Source organism: Ambystoma mexicanum, chromosome 8, assembly GCF_040938575.1.
Source record: "Ambystoma mexicanum isolate Mex_15411 chromosome 8, UKY_AmexF1_1, whole genome shotgun sequence".
Taxonomy (NCBI): Eukaryota; Metazoa; Chordata; class Amphibia; order Caudata; family Ambystomatidae; genus Ambystoma; species Ambystoma mexicanum.
In genome coordinates this window covers 728065913-728087976 of record NC_090929.1, presented here as the reverse complement: position 1 = coordinate 728087976, position 22064 = coordinate 728065913, and the positions used below count along the sequence as shown (strand labels likewise).

Below are 22064 nucleotides of genomic sequence, written 5' to 3'. Positions count from 1 at the left end.
TCTGCGATGCGACTTCTATTTGAATCAAACCAGGATGTGTTCATGTCTCCGCAGACAATAATGCAAATTTCACCATCTAATTGTTGGTATTTGTCTATGGACTTTGTTACAGAAGATATGAATTTTTCTGAAATTATCTGGGCGGGGTTCCAGTATATGTTGATTAACAGGATGTACTGGCTATTAGAGTTTTTCCCATTTTGATGTTGTAATAACGTACTTTGGACGAATATGTTTGGGTTGTCCGTTTCTATAATTTCCCAAGCGGTTCCAATTTTGATCATGGTTATAAGTCCTGAAAACGGGCGGCCCTGTGTATTTTTCTTTGCCGGATTCAACAGAGTCACGTAACCATCTTTGATCGGTAAGGTCCTCATCCATGTTTCTTGTAGGCAAATTGCTAAATTGTTCGTCAAATCAACTGGGAAGTCAGCATACAAGTGATGGAAACCTCGAGTGTTCCAGGAAATCAGTGTTAGCGGGATTTCTTCCCGAGTCTGGCACAGCTAATAATTAGACCTTCCTGATTTCCATTTACTTGTCGACGGTTGTGATCCTGATACAGTCGATAGGTGCTGACGTAGCTCATCACGACGATTAGCATTGACCGATGTATTCATAGTTTTTTGTTTATTTTCTGTCTGGATACAAGAATTTTCAGTCCGCACTTCTGAGACTTCAAAGCCCAGAAACAAGAGTTCATCTTTTGCCGATACAATGGTCTTACGCACCGCCTGTGATTTTATGTGGAGGTAGACTCTGTCTGCATACGTCTCAGAGATGTACTCGACGATTTGGATGTCCTGAGAGGACACAGTTCTAAGTGCTGGAACTGAGTGAAAAAGCCGAATGACGTTTCCTCTATTTAGATTGACCTCGTTTTCATCTACAAAAACATTTTCAATAAGAATTTTTGTTACCAAGGCATTGTTCTCCTTGGGCATTACATGATCGATATGTTTTTGTGCTTTAAGTCTCTGTGAGGCCGTTTGTTTCGGGTTCAGATTCTCTTTCGTTTCCGGAATCTGCGCAATACTGGCAGGGCGTTGTACTTGTTTGGCTGCATGGCGGAGGGCTACTGGTTTTCCCGTTGGTTGTGTTTCAGGTGCTCTCGGTTTCGCAAGTTCAGCTACAGTTTCGTTTTTACTGGTCTTTGGAATGGCAAGCCAAGGATTAAGTGTAGTCTTCCTAGCCATTTTACCCGCGCCTTCCATTTCATTTTCGACGATTGAATTGTCAGAGTATGCCTCACCGCTTGACTCTTCCTCAATCTCATCGTCGTATGTAGAGAGATTGCATAAATCATCAGTTGACGACTGTGAATGAGCGGATTCGACATCTGAATCTATTCTCTGACGTTTTTTAGAGTTGTTTTTTTGAGAAGTCATTGATTTGGATTCCGCTAATTTCGAAGCTTTTATGTGACTAGATTTTGCTGACTCGCCATTTGTGCCTCTTTTGAAGAATCCAAGTTTGACAGGTGTGGTCAGATTTCTTATGAACTTCTTTGATTTACTGGTTTGCTTATTTGCAATGCAGTGCTTCTTTTTTTCTTTTTGTTTCTTGTTTATTGGTCCAGAGCTGCTCCCTTGTGGATTCTGCGTTGGTATCTGCGTCGTCAGCGTTTTTGCTGGCCCGTTGAAAATTCCAAATGATGTTTTTACTGCCAGACACGGGGCAACAACTTGAGACTGAGGTATTTCGATTATTTCATGGAGCTGTTTGCTTGCTGGTTTTACTGCATTGACGATTGAGTCTAGGGCAGGTACTTCCTTCGAACTGCTGTAAGGTTGATTGGCAGTGCTGCCGGTACTGTTGTTACTCGAAATAACGGTGCACTGATCCGCGGAAGTCACAATCCGCTCAAGGATCTTTATGCCCTTTCCAAAGTTTGGCTGATAACTCCCGTCAGTAAAGGTGGGCGCTGCATCAGCTTCAGGCAAGTTTGGTGTAGGAATCGAATTTTTGGCTTCATTGGTACTCAAATTACTCGAACTGACTTGCTTTGCACATTTAGCGTCTAATAGGTGTGTTATACATGCAGATAGTGTGTCCATCATTATTTTTCTGTCCGCAGTGTCCTTTCCTGTAAATTCGATCAGTCTGTTGAACCACAAATTAGTAATTTCTGCTTCTTTGTCGAGACGGTCTTGTATCATTGAATTCATGGTTTCTAGTTTGGAAAGCTTATTGCTAAGCTGGACCATGTATGCACCATTATTCTGGACTGCTTCGTGGAGATTCTCATATAATTTTGTAAATGGAATTAGCGCTATTGAAGTAGCTGCGAGAACGTTGTTGTGTATCTGTATCGCGGCAGCAGCTGACAGATTTGATTTTGAAAATGAAAGGGCCTCCTTTTGATGATGGACGGAGTTGTTTTCATCAGGCAATAAGCTTGATTCAGAAATTTCTTGAGCTCTGAGGTCTGAGGTCCCTTTCCCTGACTTGGATACTCTATTAATGTGTTGTTGAGTGTTTGGAGTAGAGCACTGCGAGGAGATCATTGCTGTCGTGGAATTTGTGGGACGATTCAGGTTAAGAGTATTTACTTGATTGATGGTATTTTGATTCCGGGAGAGTGGACTTTCACCACAGTTTGCATTGCTAATTATGTTCTGAGTTTGTCCATCTGAACACTGGCGAGCAATACTGTTTGAGTGGTCATGTGACCATTCATCCATCCGAGATTTGACGTTTGAGGAGCACACTGTTTTTTTTTGTTTGTTTTTATCACTTATAAAGCTCTCTGACAGGCGTCCCTTCATTATTTCAAAGTCGGCTTTTAGGCGTTCAGTCAGCCTAGCTTCTCGGCCTGCTAAGTCTATTCCAAGTGTGCTTATCTTCGGAAAATAGGACTCAGATGAAGGCAATTTGGCGTTTAAACTTAACAACGTGTTTTGTGTTGGGCTGCCGAGTACGCCTTCTCCTCTCTTTGGTTTTAGTTTGTTCAACTCCATTATAGGCTCTTGACTTAGATTGAGTGTATTTGTCACTTGTGGGATTTTAAATATTTGCTCCCGGTCTTGGTTTGCATCACGTGTTATAGGTGCAGAGTGTACAAAGTTGGAGCGGCTTGCACTGACATCATGGACATTACAGGGAAAAGTGAATTTGACCAGGTCTGAGTCATGCTGGTTTGCAGGTACTTCTAATTCTAGTAGCTCAATGTCAGTTACATCAAACGGCGATTGAAAGGCCGTTATGTTCACTTCAATCACAGTAGGAACGCTTTCCATGTTGTTCGCCATAATCCCGCAGGCCCCGCTATCGGTCGATGTCTTAGCGGTGGGGTTAGAGTCCACTTGCACTGCTGCCGCACGGGACAAGACCTCCGCCTCACCCGGCAATGCGCCATCTGCGTCGGCTGGAGGACCAAGTGGAAGCTCATTTCTTAACAATGGTCGTGAAAGAGACATATCAATAGCATCAATTGGTCTGGAGGCTATTTTTGGGATTGTTAGTCTCTCTGACACAATGTGTGCCAGAGTGTTTGGTTGTTCACAAATTTGATGCGGAGCTAGTGTAGAGCAGACTTTCTGGTTTGACTCAGTGAGTGCATTACATAAAACTGTTTGGGCTTCCTCACGCTCATCGAGTTCTCCTCTTGACCAATCGTACCCTTCTAGCGACCCTGTTTGATCAGGTCTGCCTCCTAGCTCACATTGTGACCTCTTGTTGACATCATCGTCTCTCCTATGTAATGAATGCTTTAGTTTAGCACGGGTTTGTGGGCCTTGATCAGCCATTTGGAGGACTTACCTCTGGTCTCTCGATTTCAGCACGGTTCGGTTCTTACACGATTCTAGGCTGTGATGTTTGCTTGCAGCTCGCCAAACAGCCGCACAACAGCCGACGCCCTCCACTCCTGCCGGGCTCAACGCCGCGAGGGTGACCGCGGGTGCTTTTTCAGTCTGTATCTTGTCACGTGAAGGATCACGTGATCTCCAGCAGGCTCCGCCCCTCCAGGGAACGAAGCGGGGATGGAACGGCGGTCAGCAGCTCCAAAGGACCAGGTAAGCACCAGCAGAGGTTTGTTTCTGAAAAATGCTGAGAGGCTGACAAAAGTGGATGATACAGGGTAGGGCTAACTCATCACCCCTGAGCATATATTCAACAGAGAATCAGTAATACACAGAGAGAAAGCTTCAGGATTCCAGCCATATTGTTTGTAGCATGTCAGTGAGGAATCATACCTATTAAGGAGTTTAAAGTATGCATTATTATTTGTATTTCAAGCAGTATCAGTAGGGCGGGCCTTAGGCCAGGGCTTCCAGGGCAACTGCCCTGGGCCCCATTAGCCCCGCCCCTGTCACGCCACCTCAGGGGAGTCTTTCAATGGCACTCCGAGCTGGTGTGTTGGGAGAAGGCGCGGCATGCACCCAACTGAAAGTAAATGCATCCTGCTCTTGTGCTTACACCAGGCTTTCCATCACGGGGGGGGGGGTATTTAATACCCATAGGGGTATCCATAGGGATAGGGAGCAGGGATTTTGTTTTAAATGTGGCGCCCCTCTGCCAAATGTTTGTTTAACCACCCCGGGCGCTGCTGTTGCTCAAGCCTGCCCTGAGTATCGCAATCTTATCGTCCTGCTGAAGAGGGGGCGGCGAGGCGGATGCTTCTTGTGTTGGGATCCTCCACACTTTTTTTTCACTTCCAGCTCTTCAAATTGCTTCCACTTACCATGTTTTCTACTTCCCTCCCACTGTTTTGGGGTATTTCTTTCTTTATAATATCAAAACAAAGAGAAGCGAAACATTACAATGTTCTGCTGTGAATATCCAAAAGAGCAATTCCATTTCAAAGGTTTAAATTTACCAGTGATTTACATAATTACCAATACTTTACCCTAGTGAGGTGCAGGGATTGGCCTTGGGCAGGAACAGGTCTAGCTCACGGATGGGCACTTGTGCAGGAATTGGCCTAGAAGTGCGAGGGAAGATAGGGCACGGATGGGTACAGGAGCAGAGCTGGACCTCAGGGAACGGATTGGCCATGGGCATTTGAGATGGTTGTCAGGCTTGAGGGTGAGGATGGGCATAGCAGTGATGATGTGCACTGAGGTGAGAGTAGGGCAGAAGGTGGGGCTGCCCCTTTGGTGGGATTTTACAGCTTTGTTGGAATGTATCCAGGGCTTGGATGTGCCTCCAGTGGCTTGGGACTTTGGGCGAGGAGTGGGTGCGCATGGGTGAGGCGCAGTCACAGACCTAAGATGAAAGTTCGGTGATGTTAACTGGATGTGGAGTGCAGTGAAACAGTGTTTCTCATATCCAATCTGATGAAGTCAGAGCTAGCCGCTTACGTCATATTCGGCTAGCTATGATGTAATAACTATCAGATGATAGGATTACTCTGAACTGTTTAGGATATAGCTCTCATATTAGAGTTAATCAAGTACTGGTGACTAGTGACATCAACACACAATCCTTTTATGTTGGGGCTGATAAAACATGGCCACTCCTTAGGCGCAGCTAGAAGTCGGTGAAGATGGGAGCCAGGCCATTGTCTGAAGCTGCCATGCTCCAGTGGGGAGTGTGTGTGAGGTTATAGAATGGGATCGGAGAAGGATAGCTGGTGAGTCCAGTTAGAGGTGGTCAGGATTAGGGCTGCTGCCTGTAACATTGTGAATTAAAACCCAGCTTATTCCTTACTCTCTTCAGCCTACCAAAGCAACAGGTACTTCCTTCTCCATAGCCCTTTCATTGGAATTTGCATCATCGTTGTCCTTTTTGGAACTCCATTCGTCTCACCTTTCACCTCCATAGGATCAAAATGTAGCTCTCTGTATGTTTCACTCTTCAGAAGATAAAAGTGGCAGTGATGAAGACTTAAGGGACATTTTTCTAGTTCATATCAGCATCCATAAGGAACGATTGGGATGAGGGTGTGTAACCAGTATAGAACATACCTGGAGGCCAGAAGGGATGTGAAAATAGGCTGGCCAGAGGAGATAACAAACCAGGAGGTTAGAGAGTAGAAGAGAGTGAACAATGAATTGGCCATACAAGGAGGATATGTGCACAGGTTGCATAGACTCCTGATGCGCTGTGGGATGAAGTGATGTCTTTGGTCCACTAAAGTCATCTGGGTGTGGGAAAGACAAATCCGCTCCTTCGCTATGATTTCTGGTGATCTGGTAAGACATGATTGAAAGGGGATTGAGTGGAGTGTGGGAAGAGAGGCAATACACTATACCTATATCACATTTATATTTCATCAGTGGTTTTGATATTTATCTTACCGAGTGCATGGAATCAAAAATGTATCAATTTAAACACAAAGTAACACTAAAAGTAACACATATGCCATTCCTATTAACTACACTAAATACATGTAAAATTGCAGTATTATGTCAACTTCACCGTTCCAAAGTCACCAATATGGCGCACGCAACATGAATGCCTTTTTCTCACACCCTTAATGACCACCCCCAACATGCACCAGCATCCACCGTCATGCACCTGCATGTTTCAGCATTAAAGTCCAAAGGCAAGAAGGGGTTGAGAAGTATGCTGCGCGACTCCTACCTCCTTGCTCTACTCATGAATGGTTTGCATGCACTGTGCCCCAGCCTGATTTATGTGCTCTCTCCAACTTTCGCCCCTAATGCACAGCACATCGGAGGGTGGGGTGACAAGAAATACTGGTTGCCACTCTCCGGGTCCGAGTCTAAAGTGCATGCAAAAAGAGAAAAGTGTTCCCCCATGGTGAAACAACACTTATTTTGAAAGAACCATATTAAAGTAAAGTAAGAATGTTTTAGAATCAGAGCCTTGACTTTTACATGTGCCTAATTTAGGCTTACCAACAGCCCTAGTAACCCTTAGTAAAGCAGGGCAGGCACTGTCAAATGATTGTCCTGGAAAAAGCCCTGGTTTTGCATGTAGAATAAGGAGTTAAAATATGGCACCTGTGAGGTGTCGCTAACATCTACTGCACACATTTTCTTTTATAATCAGGCATTTCTCAGATGACAGCACCACTTTTCTAATTTACTGAAAGCTCAAGAATATTGTAGTAAATCAGAAACATTGCAGACACAACGCCCACACAAAAATTGATTTTAGTAGCTTTTGCAGCTGCAAATAACAGCTCCCCTTCAGTCCCTGCACCCACCTCAGAATGCTGGTACTGAGAACTGGAGAGAAGAATGTGGGCTTGCCCCACTACTTTCCCCCACCCTTAGAGTCAGGCCCTTCGTACTTTTAAATAGAAGTGTTAGGCTTTTGCCCCTTATTTAAATGTATAATTTAAGTTTCCACTAAACACAAGGGTGTTGTCACGTTTATATGCTTATATATTCTCCCTTGCTGCTCCCGGGTAGGAGAGTATACACGGAGAATCAGAGCTACATTTGATGCCTGAAGGTGAAAGATCCACCATGACTGAGAACTTTGAACTCAAAGTCTAGAGGGACCTAATGAAAGCCCAAAACTCTAGGTCTGAGTGGTATGCCTGCTAAGGATCTTGAACACAAGGACAAGAGGGACCTAATGAAGATCTGAACCTCTAAGTCTCAGGGGAAAACCTTCTGGGTATTTTTAACCCGAAGTCCAAAAAGGCCTAGTGAGGACCCTAAACCCTAGGTCTGAGAGGAATACTTCCCAAAAAGTCATAATATTCGATGTCTGAAGAGCAAGACCTATGGGGAAGTTTGCAATTTCCCTATTGAAAGTGCAAGTTGATATCTTGGGAAGGGTGGGGGGAGGGCTAGTTGGAGAGAAGCCTGAAATATACTGTCTGCCAGAAGATCAGTGACCAAGCTCTCCAGAATACATTCTGATCCTCTGCGTGAACATAACTACAGAGAAACCTGAATTCATGTGGTCTAAGCCCTGAAGGGAGCAGAGGCATGATGAGCTATTCTTTAGTGTCAGGCCCACGTGGACCAAAAGACTATTTTAAAAGGGGGAATGTGGTGCAAATATAGTGAGGTGGCAGAGTAGAAAATTGTTCGCAAATTGGTTAATTTGAAGAAACATCAAGGTGGGTTCTGATTTACCTAAATATGAATCTATACAAAATTGATGTTCAGTAAAATAGAAATGTTATTGTTCTGTCTTCACTGCACTAAGTAGGCACATTCATCCATAGAAAGTAGTTCAGGTACAATATTTACAGAGTGACTACATGCTGCAGTGGTGCCCACACAAGATCCGTATCTTGAACATTCTTTGATCCTCAAAACGGAACCAATGGTTTAAGAAGTGTAAACTGTCAAGCCGTCCTGATTTCTAGGGGGGAGAGGGGTGGAGGGAGGGAGAGGGAGTTCATTTGAAGTTTGAAGTTTGTATTGGCAGTAAAAATTCAATAAAAAGATCGTTAAAAAAAAGGTTGTTGAGAATATATATGGTTTGCTTAGGATCACACATGGCTTCAAATCAGTGCAATGCTTCTCCTTCCCAAAGTCGAGAGATTTCCTCCATTTGGACGAATGGGTATGGGTGTTTCAGAGACACTACTTGCAGGGCTCTGGATAGTGTCATGGGAAGAATGAGGAGGGAGCACAACCAGGATGACAAAAGAATGGTATTCTTAACAAAATATTGGTTTTATTTACACTACAAACAGAAATGGTAGGAGGATTTTCCTGTGACAAATTATGATTAAAATAATGAGTCCTCTGCAACATTCCAGTGTTGTGCCTGTCCTTTCCCCCATTATAACGTCCAACAGATTACCCTTTTCTTGGTCTTCAAGGTGCAGTATTTCGGTGCTCATGAGCCCTCTTTCTATGAGTCTGGGGCACTGACCCTCCAAGGCAAACATGTCTGGGACTTTTAAAAGTTGAAAGGTGCTATTCAGAAGCTTGAGGCAATGGTGAATCTTTGCCACCACTGGTTTGCTCTCTCAATGCCTAAGGGGCAGGCTCGGGAAGCCTGTTGTCACCTGACCATCTCTTAAATCTAGGGTCCATATCCCGCAATCTTCCTTTCCTGATTACCCTGTCCTAACCTCCCTGTCCCCCCATGAGATCTTCGCCCACCTTCTCAGAAATCTGTCCCGGATTACCTGGTCCACCAGAATCTCCTTAACTCTCTAACTGGTATGGATGTCTGTCCTCTTTCCACTTCCTCATAAGCAGCATCTCCTTCCCAGTATTTCAGACATCCTTCTCTCCTGATGTTAGTGGCTCTATCCTCCACTAACCCTTCTTCTCACCGCCTTTCCTCTTGATGACTTCTCTCATCCAACCACCACCTCTCCCTCTCTCTTCAGTTGGTAGCAACTCATCCTCCAACCTCCTCTATACTCTCACTCCAACCGCCAAATCTCTCTTCCAGATGGTGTCCAATCTTCAAGCAACCACCTCATCATTCTCCCTCCAACCTCCAACTCTCTCCTTAAGCTCTCCTCTAATTAAACTCTAGCATGGCAGTCTCCTGTAAACGCCTTCCTCCCAAGTCTCTGCCAGACTGAAGTTAATACATTCTTAGAGTGTTTTTTCTCTGCCCCTGGCTGCTGCTTAGGGATATGGATGGCACCTGTGTAGTGAGTGTGAGTTGCGCTGCTCTATGTTTGGGTGTCACAGATGGCCTTAACAATTCACAGAAACCAGTAGGCAATTCAATGGTTTTTGTATTATTCTTCAACTGGTTGCGATGTATATTTTGAACAATCTCATTTTCCAACTAAGCAATCCACATTTGTATCTAAAAAGAAGAAGTACACCACTGTCCAGAGAAAGTGCTGGGAGAGGGTGGTACAATGCATGGCACATGAGGAGGTATCAGAGACTAGGATGGCCTACTTTCCCCTCCCCCCGCCAGGGTAAAGACCCTGACCACGTCACATATGCTTGTGGTCATGTGGGTTGGAATGGGGTTGGTGGAAGCCTGGATTAAATCCTGCTTTCATTTTGGATTCTATAACTGCCTGGGACATGTGTGAGGGCTCCCTCCCCCTCCTTCCTCACCCACTGAACATCTGCACCCCGTGATGGCTTCACGCTGGGTTACACTGCTTTCTCAGCTTGTCACTCAAAAGTCAGGAATTTCTCTGGTAGGCTTGTGAGGCTGTCCGTGGTAATTGTAACTCCTTTCTGGCAGGAAATGTGCAACTTTATAACTCCAGCGATGCTTTCAAGAGCAGGAGAGCAGAAGTTGCTTGTTTTCTTTCTTTTGTGGGCAATGCCAGTCAGTGTGCATGTGTTCGCCCACAACTTTGTATCCACTGGACTTCTGCGGTCTGTGCAATTATTCTTCATGTTCAGAAATATGTCTTCCTTCAGAACTCATGCCCAAGGAAATGTGTTTCCACGCTCGACTTTATTACAGTTGCAGCTTTGTTTCTTTAAAGAAGAAACTTAATTTCATATGCTGGGTGCTTAATTGGCTCTCTAAGAATATAAAACCTTATAACACGGAGAATCTGCTAAGCATTTTCACTTCCCCTTTTCTTTTGTTGTCATTGGTGTTTTTAGGCTTGCCGGCAGGGGTGTAAGTGCTGCTTGACTGCACCCTACCTTAGGGCCAGGTTGGCTCCTCTAGGGATCCCCTGTATACGTCCTATGTGCACAGCATTCTCATTCATAACTGTCTGACCACCCCACTGATATCCCCAAGGTTAGGCAAGAGACTTTGTCACAACAGCAACAGGTAATATGTAGCCCCCATGAAAACATTCTTAATTCTGACGTTACACCTCTTAACCCCTTCTTGGTTAGCCATAAGAACATGTTTGTGATGCTGAAGCCTGATAGCCCCCATCACTCCTTTCATTGGCAAATGTCTCGAAAAGCTGGCCATCTCCCAGCTTAATCTCCACACTGAATCTGTTGGCTGTCTCCATGATCATCAGTCTTAACTCCTTTTTGGTTAGACATAAGAACATGTGTGTGATGCTCAAGCCTGATAGGTCTGTAGGATGGAACCCCAGGCAAGTGGATGCTGGCATTAACCCTTTAACTGTCAGGCTATTATGCAAGTATATGCAAACAGGACGAGCATACTTGACCTTGGCACTATGTTACTAGGTCTGTGAAAGCTGTCTTACCAGACTGCTTGAGGCCCAAAGGTAAGACCAGGGGGCAAGGTCGCAATGAGAGATGCTGGTCTTCTGAGGCCTATGATGTGCCTGTTCTTTATGAGGGCAGCTTGCACTGTGAGGCCCGGGGTGGAGCGGGTCTGTGTGGCGGACGCATTCACTGCTGTAGCCTATGCTGACCTGTTCTATAGGGTGGGCGGTTGCACTTTTCAGCTCCATGCTTTACCTTTTCTGTGTCAGGGAAGCTTGCACTACTTGAGAGTGTTGTGGACATTTTCCAGTGGGCAGCTTCTAAAAATCGCAGTGGCAGCTGTGTGTGTTATGAACAATTTCAGACTACTTTTTCTGTTGCACAATACGTGGTTAAGAATTGGCGTATCGTGCGCTGCCTGTGAACTAAATTGGTTGATTGGACTTATGGAATAATGTATCAAAAGATTAAATGAATGCCAAATTGCTTTAATAGTTGGTTTAATTCACCAAACTGTCAGCCAAACTGGCATAAGTACAATCAATCAATTTAGTTCCCAGGCAGCGCGCGATACGCCAATTCTTAAAAACATACTGTGCCTTTCTCCTTCAGGTCCTTATAGGTGGACCTAAGATAGAATTGGTGAGGCAGCCAGCCATATCTAACTGAGATAGAGATCATAGTGCACTCTATAGGGTTTGCACCCATATCGACTTGTACTTTTTCTGTTGTGCTATACAGTTCAACTCTACAATTAGCACTGTTGTGAAATGTATTTGCTGAATGTTTGTAATACATAATATAAACCTTTTACAACATAGGGATTTACAACCCGCTGGGAACATCTTCTCAACCACATACTATTAAACTGTAAATGTATGGGAAAACCTGACTTAACCCGCAGTGATATTTCAAATCTTGTTTTACTGCCTCATCCTTTTATTATTGACCTATAAATGATTGGTGTATCTCTTTCAGAAATATACTATTGGAGTAACACTTGCCGTTGCTGTCTTGGCTTCATTTTGCGATGCGTGCAATGTGGAAGTTGTGGATCCTGAGGCAAAAGGTAGGAAGAACAAACATGGTCACTCTAACCCGTGCAAGAAACAGGTGCATTAAAAAAGCAGAATCGTGCACAATTTATTGGCAAACTATTTACTTTCCTTTAACACTAAAAAACAAACATTGATTTGACAATTTCTCTCTATCAAACACTAGATTTAATTTCTTAATCTCATTGGATTTTGTATGAACTACATACAACCACTGAAATATGTTATGTATGTAACTTTTTCTTTACATTCACAAATTCAAAATCCCTTGTGTTGTTAATTTTCCTCCTTACTGCACAGATGTTACACTTTTAGGACCCACTTTGTGAAGAAAACCCCGTACAATCTGGTACCAGGAATCTCTTGTTTGGAATATTGTGCCCTCCAACCCTGCCACAGACTGCAGAAGCGTCGGTCAGGTATGGGCCCTTGAGCACTTGGACGGGCAAATACTCTCCTCGCAATCCTCATTCCTGGTCCCACTAAAAGCCATTCAACACACCACAACCCATTATATCAACATTCATCCTAAGGGTGGCCCTACAATATAATTTCAATACAATTGAAACACCCATTCAAAGGGATGTGCATGAACTGGATGCAACAAATCTAATCACAAGACTGAGGACACAGACTGCATCGCCCCATTCCTTAGAGAGCTGCACTGATTATACTTCCAAGCCGGCGTCTCCTACCAACTAGTTCAACAAGGTGTAGTGCAGAGCTAAGCCTTTTAACATTCCATTCGGTGATCAGATGAACAGCAATTAGTGGAGTATATGTACTAATGATTTCAAAACATGCCTTACTTATATCATAACAAAATATGTAATATTTTTAAATCGGACAACATGAAAAATAAAATCATATGTAAAGGCCAACAAATGTTTCGACCCCCATGGATCTTTATCAAGGCTATAAACAAACATACAGTGATATCAAATATTATTGAGAATACAAGGTTTAAGAGAACATGTAAAAGAGCATGTCAAGGGAAGGGGGAAGAAGGAGGAAGAGAAAGGGGGAAAAGCCCACAATGAGAGTCAATTAATAGTTGCAGACTTTAGGTAAGTTATCATAACAGTGCAATAGTTATCCAACGTCCAGAAGTGAACCTAGTAATTGGGCTAAAACAAAGTAGCTCACAGCCTTGATATAGTAACGATAGTGATAAACACGTTCATATAAGTAGTGATACAGAAACAATAACAATCATAAGCCCTTCCTTCTGATATCATACCTAATTGGTAAATTGGTTCAAGACATTCTTGCTTTTTCCAGCAGATCTCTTGTGAATGGTACAGACAGTAGTGCTCAGTAGGTTAGACTGTTTAGTAACAGGAATCTGTCATGCACGGAAGGGAGAATAAGGCAGACTAGTCTGTATTAGTAACAGGTCTAGGTGAGTTTCACCCAACAGGCGGTCAAGTGATCTATATAGCATGTAATATGGTTGATTCTCCTGTGACAGACACAAATGCAATCCATGGTTAGGCAATGATCCCAGTATGTGTCATCTGTAACAGAGAATGGATAAAAGAGGTGTAAATCACTGTGGGATTGGGCTTCAGTGACAGAGTAAAAGGATAAGCAGTAAATCTATGAAGCATGAAGAAATCCCTGACCTCGGGGTGAGGCATAACTATCACGTCCATTGACTGCCCTGGTTGGTGCTTGGAAGGATTCATCGGAACAGTAATGATGTACATGGAAGAGAGACACCACTTGATACGAATTGTATCTCAGTAATAGATCTACAACATCATGAAGAATATCCATAGGCACATATATATATAAAGGAATAATCTGTGCCAGACTAAGGGCTTGCATTGGCTGTGTTCTAGTTGTCCGTATATACATACTCACGTGAAATTACAGGGGCCTGTGCCCCTGCCGAGTTCGGCTACTGAATGGCGCTGCGTATGCTTCTTTACCCCGCCGATGCTATTATGCCCGTTGTTCATATAACCATATGACCTCCAACATGATACATATGCAATCAAGGACGTCTGTCTCCAAGGCGCTCCATTCTGATTCAATGTAGTTGCATTGCAAGCTGAGAGTATCACATTTTATATAATTTAGATTCTAGACACTTACATGCAAAAACTCATTGAATTATTTTAGTTGATATAGTCAGCTACACATTGGGGCTGGCATCGGCTACTCACATTTAAGTATAGAGAGTCATTGGTAATCCATCAATCAGTGTGATGTTATGTGAACTGGATGAAGAGTAGGTGTGAGTTTTTTTGGAAGGAAATGCAAATGTCGTTGACAAATTAGGGTAATACCCCTCATTATGTTGGAGCTCTCTATCATTGAGTAGGCACATTCTTAATAATCTGAGGCTTGGCCCCTACTCAGGAGTGTACAAATAGAGGAACCAAAGAAGAGCTGATGATTCCGATTGTTTCCTACAAGGTCATGTAGATGCTGAATTAGTTCATTTGAAAACATTAAATTCCTAATCAGTGTTCAGACCATGCTGAACTGCTCTAGATGTACACATGTATCATGCTTAATGCTGACGTAATTTCAATTCTATAGCCCCTCGTTTTGCTCCACATGTAACCATTTCCAGTCACACACATTTCATGTTTTTTTGTCATCCGGCGGCTGATGATTCGACTGTCAATGCATGGCCAGTAGGTACTTCGTATCCTGACTCCCCATCATACCCAGATGTTCCCCGATCCACACTATTAGTTTGCGTATTGTGCTTTCAAAATAAACTTGATACATACGCAAAAATAGGATATATCACGTATGTTTCCCCTTTTCTCTTCCTCCTTCTTCCCCTTTCCCTTGAGAAGTTATTTTACATGTTCCCTTAAACCTTGTATTCTCAATAATATTTGGTATCACTGTATGATTATTGTCTACAGTCTTGAAAAAGAACCATGCGGTTGAAACACGTGTTGGCTCTTACATATGATTTTCTTTTTCTATGTTGTCCAGTTGAATAATATAACATATTTTGTTATGAAAGGCGTGTTTTAAAATAATCGGTACAAATCATCCACTAATTGCTGTCCAACTGACCACCCAATTGAATGTAGAAAGGCTTAGGCCTGCACTACACAGGAGCCTGTTATTGAAATACTGCATTCTCTAGGCAGTGTCAGGGCATCACTGCTTAAACCCCTGTGTGCAAGAAGCTAAACCTTCTATGCAGACCTCTTAAAACCTGGCTCAGTTAGAAGGTTGCTGTTGTGCGCTCCTTAATGCTTGCTATCACCTTCCAACTAGCCTGCATCACATACGAGGTGATTGTAAAGAAAGGTCCCTCCTACCAGGCTGAAAGAATCACCTTCTCTAGGACCCTCTGTGGCAGCAGAATCTACAACCTCGCCAGAATGGAATCTAAGAAATGCAAGGAAGAAAGAATCAGAAAACAGTTCTTCTCCTGCTACGTGCCGGACTCTGGCATATCATAGAAATTAACATCAGATTGGCCCCATCACTCCTGAACTTTGCAAAAAACTGAACACCCTTCTCCTCAAAGAACAATGTTATACCCGTTGAGTCCCTGGAAACAACTCCTCATCGTTCTGCCCATTTCCCATTTCTTCTAGTCCTTCTCTCTCGTTGTAGTCTCCCTCTTTTTATACAGTGCTCTGGTACTGGATAACTAGATATGAACTATGTAAATGGTATACAAACAGACATGCACTGAATCCATTCCTCATTCATTGAATATGCCCTTCAAATGTAAGAGTTTGTTACTTTCATGGGCATAGTTCACCATCTTAGACAGTGTGCCTCAGGAAAACTGCTCCAGCTTTTCTGTGTTTTTGCAATAACCCTTCTTTACAATGCAACCCTAGAGCCAGAGAGAGAGGGTGGGTGAGTGAGCAGAAAAGAAGGATATTTGGCCAAGAATAAACTGGTGTAAGTTCTGAGTTGGGCGAGAATGGGGCTATAGGTAACCAAAGGACAGTTAACAGGCCCAATACAGCAATGTTCCTTGTTCCTGTGAGGTAACAGATGTTCCAGGGTAAATGGATAGTCAATGTTTGGAAGGATAGTTATGCATGGAAGCAGGAGTCAGGCAAAGGGTGAGTTCGGTGAAGTCCTGACTTGAGAAGGGGTACTGGTCCTACACCATTTCCAGCCCTAGTGGCCCAAACAGGGAGCTACGCTTTGCTGCTTTTGGCTCTTGGCTGCTGACACCCATACTGGGCCCCCAGGGGAGACACAATAAGTGAGTCAGTGTGTCACATGACCCTCTGAGAGCCAATCAAAGTGACCCAAACGGCTTCCAGACTTCCAGTCAGGATACAGACAGGGCCTGGATGTTGTAGGCTCAGGGAGCTTTGTTTTGCAGCAGGGCCATCCTATGGTGCACAGGATCCACTGGGAAAGCAGGATTGCTACTACCTTTTTTATAGGTGACCATCCAAACCACTTCACAACCACTAACATAGCCTTGAATCCAAATGAAACGTATATAGTTTTCAACACAGCCAGGTACAACATCATACAGCACTATCTGCTCAGCCAAAACCTTATGCACGGGCAGGGTGGTTTCAGTCTAACACCACACTGTAGTGAGATTTAGGAGGTGCTTAAGTTTCTCTTTTGATAAATTGGCAATGGAAAAAAGAAATACATCAACCGGTCATCACTCGCCTAGACCACAGGAGTTGTACTAGGGCAAAGGGTGCATCAAGTGTTGGACATATCTGAAATGTCGATGAAAAGTATGGCAGGGCATAAGATAACCTTGCGGGTCCTATATGCCATCAGCATTATGAATGGAATCAGGGAACTACGTTGAAACAGGAAAATTGCTATAGTATCCAATCATGTTGTTACAAAATTGAAAATAAAATCTAGAAATCCTTTGAGTTAATCTTTTATAGAAATTCCAAACTTTCCCTAACGTATGATATGCCTCGTAGTAGAACAACGTTGCAATAATGTTCATGTATTGAACACATTGCCAATGATTGACATGTATTTACCTATAATCTATGTGTAAAAACATTGAATATATTACTGCTTTGGGATGTGGAAAGTAGTGATGCAGATGTATGGTTCACTGCTTGTGATCTTTAACTGCAGAATGTCCTTTCTTTAAGGTTGCTTGAAAGATGGCAAGTTGCATGAATTTGGTGAAACCTTCAGGGCTGAGAACTGCGTCAGGTGCACTTGTACCAAAGACTACTTGGGATGTTGTAACATGTAAGTTGAAACCAGAATGTAACAAATAATCATACCCTGGCAAACACTTTCCTTAAAAATAGGTCTTTTATGAAAATCTCTTTTATTGTATTTCATAAAACCCTGGCAAACAGTTTTCTGTCACTACAGGAGGTGCCTCAGCTCCCTAAACTCAGCTTCTGATCCCTCGTCCCTTTCCACTGATGCCTTTTCCTCAGCCATTTAAAATTTCTAAAATACAAGCCGCCCAGTCCCCTTTTAATCCTCCCTCTCTGATATTTCGAAGGTTGCTTCTTGACCCAGTGGAGATGGGCCAGCAACACATAAATAACTCTCCCCAGAGTACTACTCTCCACACTGTTCCTCAGCAGAATCTACTTCAGGTCTAGCCTACTCCTGCACCTCCAACTCTACTCTTTCACTCTGCTCAACCAAGTTCTCAACTTTACCACATGCACCACCCACAACTTAACTAGATCTGCTCCCACCTCCCACCTCAGCATCCCGTCGCCTCCCTAGGTATGTCCTATACAAAATGGCTTACTTTTAAAGTTCCTGCTCTGAGGGCCAGATTCTCAAAACCTTTTCTGGTGCAAGAGATGACATGTGCAAGCGCATCTCACGCCTTGTGCCAAAAAAGGATGCACCTTATTCTTAAAGGAATCACAGATTGCACGTTCAACAAATTTGCGCATTTATACAAAAAAAGGGCACTCACAAACGGGATAGACTTTGAAATGCACAGAAATGAGACGCCTTCCCCTGCATCAGTTGGATAAGCGAGTCATAACAGGGTTGCAACATCGAAAATATATATAAACCACTTCGAAGTAATTACTGCCATTGAAATGACATGGAACTGTCTTTTTCACCTCCATTTTCTTCTTCTGGATCTTTCTCCACTCCTCCACATCATTCCAAAACATTTCCATCAATTCCTTATCTCATTCCTCTGTCTCCACTTTTCTTGCCCGGCTTTTCTCGTCCAACAATGCTTCCTTTTGCTATGTCTCTAATATATCCTAACCCCTACAGCGTTCTAGCACAGGGCCTGCTGTTATAGGGCTTTGGCCCACGCCTTCCAGCCTCACTCTCATATGATAGCATTCAGATGCATTTCCTTAGTAGCAGAGGCGGAGATTGACAGAATAGCTCCATCCCTGGGGAAGACTTACTGCACTGGTATGGTTCTTGCTTTAGCTGTCCATCCCCTTGGGCAGTCATCTCTCTTCCTGCCACACCTGGATCATGCCGTCAGGAAGGACTTACTTAGTCTAATGGGCCTTAGATGTATGAGTGTGGGCCTTCGGGCGGTGACAGGTGTTTGCTGGTGTTCTAACTTCTGTCTCTGGACCCACTCTCCCCCTGTCCTTTTATATCTGGTTTCTGGGTAGCTGAGTGTGCAGGTGCATATAAAGTGGCAAATTGTTAAGCCTCTGCCTTCTGTTCATGGCACAGTGGGGTAGCTAGGGGATCCTCCCCGTGCCACCCTGGGTCCAGCCTCCTGTGGTTTGTAGCAGCAACAGGCCTCCTTGGCAATGCCACCTTCCACCAGCAAGGCCAGACAGGGAAAATCTTGGGTGCATAGATTTCTTTAATGGAGGTCGGTGCTTTCTCCAGCACAGCGCAGGTGCTGATAAATTCTGCCCGTTCTTTGGCCAATGCCTCTCCAAACAGCGGACGGTGTGCTGCTGAACCTTCACCAGATGGTGCAAAGCCAACCAACCTTGCATCTATATGCATTAAGTCCTGTTCTTCATTTCAGTAGACAGGGCACAGTTGATATTCCCTAGTAGGAAGTCCACTCTTTGCTCACCCAGCAAACAATTGTTAGGGTCCACTGGTTTGCCTGAATCTGAGGCCTCTCAGCGGGATCTAATATGTTTGACCGTGATCCGGTGGTATTAAGAAATGGCCGTGGGATGCTTTCAGTTGCCCGTGCAGTTCTACCCAGGAGGGTATCCCGGCAATGCTCAGGTGAGGGCATCCCTGCCTCAGTCTATTCCTTATCTCCTTATTCAGGGTTTTGCCTATTTAGGTCTTTTGGTTATCTGTCAACTGAGGTGGGGGCGTTCATTCAGCAAAGTTGGGGTGGTTACCCTCTGAGTTGAACATCTCATTCCCTTTATTACTACCTCTGCCTGTTCACCAACCCCTTTGTGTGGTTTATCAGTACCTGTCTCTAGTTATTGTTGGGATGAATGTTATAGTCTGACTGTATACTAGACCCCTGGGAGTCTCAACCTGTACTGCTGTTTCCTTCCTCTGAGCCTTAGGGTCTGGATGTGTACGCAATCCGCTTGCCCTTGAACAAGGCTTCCCCCAGCCTCATACATGTGCCTCTTCCTTCTGAGCTCCATGGAGCTACTCCATTAAGAGGCAGGGGTTCTGAGGGGGCTTGTTAATTTGACCCCTTAGCTCACTGTCCTCGCCTGAATGGACAGTCTGGGTGGTGTTACACTATCTCTTGCCACTTAGATGGGCATCCATGTCATCACGATGCAATTGCAGGAGTACTAGGTAATTCAGACACAGCGGTGTGGATGGTCTTATTTACAGGCAGCACCCTTAACTTACGAGAAATTGAGTTTTACGAAGATGTGTTAAAGTTTGAACACATTGCTGCTTGAGTGGTGCAATGGAGAAGTAAGTTAAGGAGCATAATGGTTGCCTCTGGACTTGACATAGAACTGTGGTTTGTCAATGATCCTTAAAAAGGGATTCGAGGATGAAATCACTGGAAATGATTTCATGCTTGAATCACTACAGATGGAAATGCACCTCAGATTCAGGGCAATCGTGAACAACCCCATGGCCTCCACCACCTCCGGTTAGATCCTTATAAGATGGTTCTTCTGCGCGAGCCTGCGTAGACCAAGGCAGCCCCATTTTCTTTCTTACCTGGTTTCAGAATTCTGCTCCACAGATACGAGAATACGGGGCGTTCCCCCTGCAGTGATCTTTAGGATGCATTTAGGGTGGGCAAAAAGCTCTGCTATCATGACATAACAAAGCATGACTTCATTTGTAAGGCGCAACCATGAGCTGCATTTGTGCGCTGATCGAAAACAGACGTGCCAATTTATGTAGAAACCATACAGAGGCGTAATACCTAAATAGGTCATTCAAATAGGTAGGTTTTCAAGGCTTTGCAGAATGGAATGTCAGTAGTGAGGTAGTATTTCTAACCCTAAGGGGCAGGGAATTTAACAATCGTGGTCCGTAAACTGAAAAGCACCGGTCTCCTCTTTGGACACAGCAGATAGAGGGTACCAACAGCAATTGCACTGATAGCGCTGCAGCCTTTTCCAATGCTAGTTGACCAATGATCTGGGCCTGAGTTTGGTGATGGTCAGCTGAATGATATGGAGCTGACCTAGAGGGATCCACACGGGGCTCTCCCACTCGTGGGGTGCCTGCCGGCAGAACATGCTCAGAACATTTGTGTGGTGTCTGCATTACAAAAACCAAATAAGTCAATCATCCAGTGAATCTAGGTCAGAAGCTCTGAGCAGGAAAGTGAACATGTGATGCTATGTCTTAAACCTGATTTTCCTCCATTGCAGCGCTGGCCTTCCAGGGAACTACGATGAGGAGGCGTGCACTGCCATCTATGATGAAAAGAATTGCCAGTACAAAGTTGTGAGAAAGGACAACCAGGATGAAGAGTGTACATTCACCAGCATGGTTGTGTAACTCAGCTTTGACGTGATGCACCCTGGGACATCCTGCATAACATCATGACTCAAGCATGAACAGAGTATATTGGAAGCGTAGTCATCTGGAAATAGAGGTCTTCAGTGCACTATATACACCTGCAGGAATGAACTTCAATTGATAGATCTTGACAAAAAACAAATGTCAAATTATACTTAATAAAATTCAAATGCAACAACTCAGCTATTTTGCACTGGGTCTCGGTTGTTACTGAGAATATATTGTTACTGCACGTTCAGACGAATAACGTCATTTTATTACTCGACTCATATATATTTCTTGAGTTTTAAAAGGATTCAAGAGGTAAGGTTCAAACAGATGTATTTTGCCAAGATGAACGGGCAAAGGAAGAAGGGATAGTCAAAGAAGTCAAAAGAGAGCAATTCCAGCCTGCTTGCTGAGCAGAGATGACCTGTCCATTCCGCGCCTCCCGGTGAAACAGGAGTCACTGGAAGTCAAAGGCGCATTCATTGCCCGGGCATGTCTTTCAGGGCATGGTTAGTTCTTTTGCTACCTTCGTTGTGGTCAGGATGTTCTCCTCCTCTGAGTGACTCTGTACTTTCTTGGACCCCTTACCTATTTGCTCCTTACTGGTTCTCATTTCGATCTTCAGCTCTCTGTACCTTTCTCTGCTTCCTCCACCTTCTTCTCCTGCTTCAGGTATCGACACTTTTTTTAACTTCCTTCCCTCACTATTCGCTCCAATGCTCTATGCTTTATTCTGCCTTCTCCACTCTCTAATCCCTCCCACTCCACATCCCTCCTTTCTGCTGTGCCTTCTCCGCTCTCTATTCTACCCTGCAGGTCGTTCTGCTGTGTTCTGGCTTATACACCCTCTCAGAAATGTCTTTGTGGGAGGGCAAAATGGGCACTTGTATTCCCCCCCCTTTGGAGGGGGCTCCCAAAAGACTGGTTGACCAAAAGCAGTCAGTTCCCATTGTTCACCAAACTTAAATAGCGCATGTCAGGATATTTAATGGCAAGCTCCTGAGGCTCTAAACCTATTGCCTGTTGTTGCTGACAAGTACATTCTGTTCTGATCAATTAATCCTGTAATACTTTCTGTCTTCACTGTGGTAAACATAGTTTGTGCCTTCACTACGGCACAACTCCTGTAGCATTCTCACCTTTCTGTGGGGATAATATTGATCATGTACAAAAGACA

At 44.0% G+C, this 22064-nt stretch overlaps 1 protein-coding gene across 1 annotated transcript; it reads left to right on the top strand.

Moving 5' to 3' along the window:
- Positions 1-3983: 3983 nt before the first annotated feature.
- On the top strand, positions 3984-21083 carry LOC138472512 (beta-microseminoprotein-like). The gene is made up of 4 exons (XM_069610734.1): positions 3984-4016; positions 11937-12027; positions 17101-17203; positions 20749-21083. The coding sequence occupies exons 1-4, from the start codon at positions 3984-3986 to the stop codon at positions 20876-20878; spliced, it is 357 nt and encodes a 118-aa protein (XP_069466835.1). The 3' UTR covers positions 20879-21083.
- The last annotated feature ends 981 nt before the right edge of the window (positions 21084-22064 follow it).

Bases quoted from the DNA above. Each gene is read 5' to 3' on its own strand.
- LOC138472512 (XM_069610734.1), top strand. From the start codon at position 3,984: ATGGAACGGCGGTCAGCAGCTCCAAAGGACCAG. The intron at 4,017-11,936 runs GTAAGCACCAGC...TATCTCTTTCAG, and splicing joins CAGCAGCTCCAAAGGACCAG to AAATATACTATTGGAGTAAC. The intron at 17,204-20,748 runs GTAAGTTGAAAC...CCTCCATTGCAG, and splicing joins TACTTGGGATGTTGTAACAT to CGCTGGCCTTCCAGGGAACT.